This window comes from Vitis riparia, chromosome 12 (genome assembly GCF_004353265.1).
Source record: "Vitis riparia cultivar Riparia Gloire de Montpellier isolate 1030 chromosome 12, EGFV_Vit.rip_1.0, whole genome shotgun sequence".
NCBI classification, from domain to species: Eukaryota; Viridiplantae; Streptophyta; class Magnoliopsida; order Vitales; family Vitaceae; genus Vitis; species Vitis riparia.
The window spans coordinates 19809742-19817937 of NC_048442.1; the positions used below are offsets into that span (position 1 = coordinate 19809742).

General features: G+C 31.9%; 1 protein-coding gene across 1 annotated transcript; it reads right to left on the bottom strand.

Moving 5' to 3' along the window:
* Positions 1-2407, bottom strand: LOC117926247 (rac-like GTP-binding protein RAC2). The gene is made up of 7 exons (XM_034845329.1): positions 2090-2407; positions 1862-1949; positions 1582-1691; positions 1416-1479; positions 1250-1314; positions 1079-1144; positions 1-396 (listed from the first exon to the last, which is right to left on the bottom strand). The coding sequence occupies exons 1-7, from the start codon at positions 2186-2188 to the stop codon at positions 298-300; spliced, it is 591 nt and encodes a 196-aa protein (XP_034701220.1). The 5' UTR covers positions 2189-2407; the 3' UTR covers positions 1-297.
* Between the last annotated feature and the right edge of the window lie 5789 nt (positions 2408-8196).

An 8196-nucleotide genomic window follows, 5' to 3' on the forward strand; every position in this document is an offset into this window, starting at 1 on the left:
TATTAAAAAGAGCAATTTTACTCTACTGTTCAATCATGATGCTGTTTTTGCTTTAGGGAAATACCATATTACAAGGTTGCTGCAATCCCTCAATCCAATCAGGGGATATCACTTTTGCAGAGTTCAATACATTGCCTGAGAAGTTCGTCAGAAGCATAGGAAAACAAGACGCAGAAAAGAGGGAAAAGAAAGGAAAAAAATTAACATAGCCCACAAGACTGGTATGTATAAAGGAATAAAGGATTGAATGAGGGATTGCAGCTGGTTATGGGGAAGAAATTAACATGGAAATTGGCTTTAGAGAAAAACACATGGCCTTGACTTTCTTCGCCTTTTCTTGGGCTTAGGGGGCTGCAAAACAACCTTGATTGCAGCATCAAAAACTGCCTTCACATTCTGCAAAATCATAGAAATGAGAAGGATTCAGGTGATCGTAGTGGTGTAGATAAAAGCCTAGACTACTGATAATTACTGTAAATCCAAGATGGTGCTAGCAATTTGATTTGGCAAGATTGGCATCACGGAGTTATGCAAGGTCATTGATCCTAGCATGATGGCTGACATTGATTGTGTGATATCATAGACTTCATATATATAATGCCATCCTTCTCATGTCTCTTTGATTGCACCAAGGTGTTATTATTGTAAGTTGGTGTAGCAAATCAATCACTTTGAAAATGACTTCTTACTAATTGTTTAATTTCGCTTGGTTGTTGACAAGAAAAAGGAAAGTAAGAAAAATGGAATTCTTTGCTTTGGCTCCATCTTAACAACCAAGCAAGAATAGTAGAACAATGCTTCATCATAATATCTTCAAGCTGTTCTGTTCTTAAAAGAGTTTCCTTAAAGAATACTAGATTATGGGAAAGTTTTAGAAGAACCCGGGTGCTTCTTTTTGGTATTTATTTGCACATGGATCCTAGCTGCAACAGTAAGGGACCTTATGTACAAACCACTCTCCCCACATAGTTTGCCTTTATTCTCATAAGAGAAGGAATAGGATGTATTCTTTGAACATAAATGGAATTAGGGAGTGATATCTAGTTTTAAAGATGATATATAATGAAACAACCCAAACCTGCTGAGTCTTGGAGCTGCACTCTATGTAAACAGCAGCCCCGATCATCTTCTTCAAATCCTCCCCCTGCCCAATATTAAATCTAAACATGAAATCCAAGTGAATGAAAATAGTTTTTCAATCCATTCTACAAATCACCAATTTTTTTTTGGGTATTAATCAGTAACTTGCCTGAGCAGTTGTAATTGGTGTTGCGCCAGGGTGATCAATCAAAAACTGCTTATCTTCCCGTAAATCTGCAATTATCCACAGCCAAGCTCACATTAAAATCAAGCTAGGAATAGAAGGAAAGAAAGAACTCAAGACTGAGTATTGATCATTAGAGACTTGATTGTACCAAGTTTGGTTCCCACAAGCACAATTGGCACAGTTGGAGCATAATGCCTCAGCTCAGGGATCCACTACGGGCCAAAAAATCAAGTCATCTCCAGAACATATGAATTACAAATGCAAACAAAAATTAAGAAAAATGATTATGTTTTGGGTTTTGATGATTAATTAACCTTCTTGGAGATGTTTTCATAGCTAGCTTTGCTGATAAGCGAAAAGGCCAAGAGGAACACATCTGCACCTCTATAACTGAGAGGCCTCAGCCTGTTATAATCCTCCTGCCCTGAATACACAAAACTAAACTAATCAAGTTCACATGTAAAAATGTAAAGCAATATCTGTTTGCAAATCAAGTTATTGAGGTCTAATTCTTAGCCATATTATGCCTTGTACAGATCAGTTACTTCCTAATACTAGCAGCAACCGAGTACCCCCATGAATGCAAGTGCTCACCTGCAGTATCCCATAATCCGAGATTAACTGTGCTTCCATCCACCACCACATTAGCACTGAAGTTGTCAAACACGGTAGGCACATAATCCTAACAAATCATTAAAGAGAATAAGTTCAAGAAAAATTGAAGAAACATCATGATTATCAAGAATTAACTTTTTAATCATAAAAACATGTATGTGAAAGGGAAAAAAAAAAAAAGAAGAAAACATCAAACTCATCATGTACAGTGGGGAAGGTGTTGCTAGTGTAGGAGATGAGCATGCAAGTTTTTCCGACAGCTCCATCGCCGACGGTGACACACTTGATGAACCTTGCTGTGCTCATTTTTGCACTTGGCTTCCTCTTCCTTCACACCCCTCTTGACTTAGAAACGCTTCCCTCTCCTGTCCATCTTCACCAATGGAGGGCTTCTGTAGGTCTCTTTCTCAGTACTGTCTGGCTAGCTAGAACATTTTGAGTTATAAAAACTAGAATAAAATAGAGAAGAATGAGGAGGATGGGGAGGAGATATTTGGGAGTGGGTAGATGAGTTTGAATTTTGAAAAGAAATGGAGGGGGAGGGTGGCATTTAATAAACTTGGACACCCCATCACCCACTTTAGCTATGCCTCTTTTTCTCTTTACAATGATTGTTCATATGGCTTTCTGTTTCTTTAAGGGGAAGGCCAAAGCCCAAAGACCAACAAAGGAGGAGAGTTTGGTGTTGGTGTTAGTTGGTTAAGTGTTGGACAAGGGAGAGACTGAATGATGAATATCTACAAGTGAAAAAGGAAAACTATTGTTATCGCATTAACCCAAGTTTTTTTGGACTAATTAGGAAAAAGGTATCAGACAATTTATAAAAATAAAAACTAAAAAAGGATATCATGATATTTGGAGGCATGGAAGTTTCGTGCTACCAAATTGGCTAACTTTAGCCTTGGTTTGTGTGCCTAGGGCAACAAGGTAGAAGATAATAGGCAATGACTATCATTTTTAACTGTGTCAAGTCCATGCAGTCAAGGTGAGGGACACCTGACTGTGGTTGCAGGGAAAAAAGGCATGCAATTGTGGGTCATGGTATCACTGCTTAAAGATGAATTTTTGTGGGTGTCACCATGATTAAGGGAGAATTTTTGTATGATACATGGGGCCGGCCTGGTTTAGCCTAGCTAGGATAGTTTGTTGGGTGGCCACTAGCTAGCAATTTACCAAAGCCCACTTCGATTAATTAATTAATGCTCCACAGTATATGATTATGCTGTGCATCATCAATCAACTGTAACCACTTGGTGGTCATAAAATATATCATCAAATATCCAAAGAAATGATAAAAGAACTTTATAATTATTGGTTGCTTGCACCACATGTTATTATAGGTTGATGATCCAAAAGATACGACCACGGAGTTACGACTTATTCAAACTAAATCATATAACAAAACATTATATATAAATACTTGATTTAATTAATTAAAGAGAAGGATAATTTTTCATATGATAATGAGCTTATTTTCTTCTGCATACATAGTATAAAAAGAAATGATAACACTTTATAGTTGGTACTTGGTAGAGGGGAACATTATACACCATATACTCCTCAATGCAAGGGCTTGTATGAGTAAGGCTCAGATCCTAGGGTCACCCCAGCAAGATTCTTCCAAGATATAATAATAGCATTTTGAGACCTTGGAGGTATTGCCATTGCAAAGGGCCGGCCTAGCCAAGGTGAGCTGGCTTCAAGGACAAGTGACTTGGAAGTGTTGTGATGTGAAAACTTAACGTATTGCGGTTTGTTTGGAAATTTCAGAATACACTACTGCTGGCAGTAGTAGTACTCTTTGGCCATGGAAGTAACTTGTACAGTCTCTTATCCTTTGCTTGGTTCTTGGGAAAATTGGAAGAAAGGAAAATGCAAGTAGTCAAACTTTAATCATCTCCTTTTTTTTGGCCCCACATGTAATGAACTGAGGCACCAGTAGGAAAAAACCTAAACCCTTCAGAGATATAGGAAGATGCATATATCATCCTTCAAATAAGTTTCTTGCTGGATGATATAATTTGACATGTTAGAAAGGATTAGTGAGTGTAATAATTTTAAAATTTCAAGCTTGACATAATGTAGGCCCGGAAAACTGTAACGGAGCACGGCTAATCATCAAAAGGGGTTGTGACAGTGAATTCAATGGAGATGATCATGTTTCTCCTGTATATATTATCATCTAGACTCCAATATGAAGCTCATTCAATGATGTTGTAGAAATCATTAAAGCCTAACGACCCTGTTCCCCTCCCGTTGATAAGCCGTGTTCAAATATTCATGGCATTGATGGCAGCTCTCTATGTGACACTCTTTTGGATGAGTGAACATTACTTGTGGCTGCTGTCTTCTGTTTCGCCATTTGATGGTGGTAAAGCCTTTTCTCGGTTGCCATGGGAGTTTCTTTGGACTGATATTCGCCCCACAAACCAAGTGGTCTGATGAAAAAATTCTTGAAAAATTCTTGATACTCTTGTCGTATTAATTTGGTTGCCTCAAAGAATCGAGCAATTATAACGCTTGGTTTTTAAACAACATTCAACTTGTATCGTTGTCAGAACTCCCCACAGCAAACCCATGTCTCAAGTCTAGGGTCATATAATTTGTTTGAAAAGTGTTTTTTAAAAATAGTTTTGAATCAATTTTTGAAAATTGAGATTTTGTAAAACAAAAGTTTATTTAAAAACGTAAAATATTTTTAATCTATTTTTATATCTTTAAATATGTTAAAAATATTTTTTTTATGTAAAGTTTTAAATCATATTTGATAAGGTTTTCAATAACAGTTTTTGAAAATTGTTATTTAATATTTTGTATAACAAAAATTTCTTGACAACATGAAATGTTTGAAACTATTTTTAATGTTTTTAAATATGTTTTAGAAATAATTTTATATCTAATACTTTATTTTTAATCCTTCTCCACGATATAATTATTTTTTGAAACGGTCATTCCAAAACAAGTGAAAAAACTATGTTTTTTTAAAAACAATTATGTTTTCTAAAAACAATTATGTTTTCTACTTTTAAAAATAGAAAATATAAAATAATTTTCTCATTATCAAATATGTTTTTCTATTTTTTTGTTTTAAAAAATAGAATATTATTATAAAAATACTTGCCAAATAGGATCTTATTTAATGGTTTTCAAACGAAACCTTATTTTTTATCATTCTCATAATAAATTTTTAAAACAATACTTAAAAAAATAAGTGAAAATAAAAATAAAAACACTCTATCCTATTATTAAGAATATAAAATTGTTTTTTTTTTTTTTTTTTTTTAAATTGTTTTTATTTTTAATAATAGAAAATTATTTTCTATTTTTAAAAATAAAAAATAAATAAGGTTGCCAAACAAAACCTTATTTTTATCGTTCTCCATATTTGTATTATAATTTTTAAAAACAAATTTTTTAAAAAAGTGAAAATAAAAATAAAAATATTTTATTTTCTATTTTTAAGAATAAAAAACTGTTTTTTATTTCTAATAATGGAAAACTATTTTTAAAAGCAAAAAATTATTTTTTATTTTTTGGTTGGTAAAAGTGTTATTCAGTGTTAGGAAATGGTTTTAAAAAACAATTATAAAGTATGACTTTAGTTTGCTTGAGTTCTGAAGTGGTCATGTAAAGCCGAAAAATTAATGATGGAAGATTCCCTAATTAATGGTCGGTCCTACATGATATTAGAGTTTGGCAGAAAATCACATGGACAAATTGTTGTACTCTTCCTAAAGTGTATTAAACTGTACTGTATTGATGTTTGAAGAAAATAAAATTTAAATTTAAATGAACCAGGTGAATTATTTTTAAAAACAAAAAAATAGAAATATATCCAAAGGGATACTTACTTTAGCACTTCTCCACAAATATTTTTTGATAAATATTACTTCTTGGAAAAAACAATAATATTTAATAAATAAATTAAAATTAATTTAATATAAAAATTTTTAAATTAAAATATTTTTGAAAAAGGATCTTTGATGGAAAAATTTGATTAAAATAATAAGAAAAAAGAAAAATATGTAACTTGATTTTAGGAGTAGCTAAAAAAAATTTAAGTCACAAAATATTTATTTTAATATTTTCTAATATCATCTTTTTACTATTTTTGACCATTAAAAATTCAACTAATTATTATAATAATTGTGGCATAGTTTAAGGGAGACAGTACTAGGTGCTCACTCCAAACACTTTTCTACTGTGATTGGGATTTCAGAATCGAATTGAACAATCCTATCCTATCATAACAAGGAAATTAGAATTTCAAGATAATGGTGACAGTCAAAACCAGTTCGAATTTGAAATATGTAAAGACTCAATAACCATCCTCTCTTCTTCATAATTTTCTTGGAGACATCATGGAGAATGGTGATTCTTTTGATTGTCTTCCACATGACCTTCTTCTCCGCATGCTTTCAAAGGTTGGAATGAGAAACATAGCAAGAGTTAGCACCCTCTCTAGGAGATGGAGAAGAATACGTTCAATGCACACCCTTCTTTGAATCTTGATTTTGAAGAATTCAAAATTTATTCTTCACTATCTACACGTTGTGGAGGGGTAGTACATTTGTTTCTCCTTTTGTCCCTTTAATTTTCCTTTTCATTAAGAATAGTTTTGCAAATCTGAACTTTTCTTATAAATATATGCAGGGATCTAATGTGCCTCAACTACAATTTTTACGGGTATAGTTTTGCAATTTGAACTTTTCTTGGTAGTAGTTATCAGCCTTTTAGATTATTTCTCAAATAATTGAGTTACAAATCCACCTTTCATATGATTAATTGACATCTCTATATCCATTAGGAAAATATTAAATTTCATTAATTGAAATTATTATAGCTATGGATTAAACTTGATCCTATACCTTAGGATTACCCAATGAGATATACTATCTTAAACCAGATATCATGGTATCTCTATTGAAGATACACATCACTACATGCTCAAATTATTAATTACCCAATGCATAGAGATATACGATCATCTTAGAATCTCATTCATATGGTTAAAGTGATTAATAATACAAATATTATAGTGTATTTGACAATGATTATGGGAAGTGTTTTTAATATTTTTAATACTTGAAAAATAAATATTTTCAAGTATTAGAAATACTAAAAACACTTATCACAATCACTGCCAAACGCACTCTTAGTGCGATACCTTTTCAAGGTTGAGAACACTTGTAACATAGTAGTTAGGAGATATTATAGATCAACTTGATAATGTTTAGAATATGCATCTCCATAGGCTTGTTCCATGTATTGCTATACACAACTAGTAAACCCACCGTGAAATTCATTCAAATGACTACAAAGACAAGTCATTTTACTAATTTGGAATGTAGTGCATTATGGTACTACTGAATTGCCCAAATTCTGAAATGCCTTCATCTACTTCAAAATAAGTAAGGATCATTTAGAATTCGTAATATTTTGAGTTTTAAGATTGTTTATGATATAATTTTGGAATAAATGGTCAATGAAAGTGTATCACGTGTTAAGTTTATGCATTTACGATATAAACTCTTTTAGTTTTAGGGTATTTAGAGATTTTAGAGAGAAGTTTTGAAGTTTGGGAGGAAGAAGACAACACTTGGGTTTATTTTCCTTTCATTTGGACTTAATAAATTGTTTTAATTAGTCCAATAGGTGACTATTTGCTATATTATGAATTGTGATTGTAATATCACTCCTATGAGAGGCTAAAAAACCATCCTAGGGATGAAGTGTGAAAACCTAGGTTAGGAATTAAGAGAAATAGTGGGTAAATAATAACAATGAGATTAATGAATGGTTTAGGTTATAAATCATGAATCTTTGGTTCTCTTCATGTTTATTGGATTAGGAGATGATATGGTAGTACATTATATGATATTATTGATTTTTGTCACCTCTTAATCACTAATTATCTTGATTTTTCCTATCGATATCTAGTGTAAGACAAAACTACAAGGAGTAGAAAGGATCGAAAAACCAAGACTTAGACCTAAAATCAATTTCATTCATATAATGATAGTTAAAAACTTGAAGTAAAAGACAAATTAAGTTTCAGATGCAATTTTATAAACAAATAACTAATGATCTTAAAAACTTTAAGATCACCATAAGTAAAAAAACCCTTGTTCACTCAAATTTTATTCTTGAACCCTAAACTTGAATCATTTGAATTAAAAATCAATATTTACTTAGTTATTATTATTTTTATTTAATTAATTCCATTTCATAAAATCAATTCATATATTTTTATTTTAAAATTTAGATGAAAGCAAATCATTTGAACCTAGTTTTGTCAAATCTCATAGGTCAAT

Bases quoted from the DNA above. Each gene is read 5' to 3' on its own strand.
- LOC117926247 (XM_034845329.1), bottom strand. From the start codon at position 2,188: ATGAGCACAGCAAGGTTCATCAAGTGTGTCACCGTCGGCGATGGAGCT. The intron at 1,950-2,089 runs GTACATGATGAG...ATGATTTGTTAG, and splicing joins CTAGCAACACCTTCCCCACT to GATTATGTGCCTACCGTGTT. The intron at 1,145-1,249 runs GCAAGTTACTGA...AATATTGGGCAG, and splicing joins CACCAATTACAACTGCTCAG to GGGGAGGATTTGAAGAAGAT.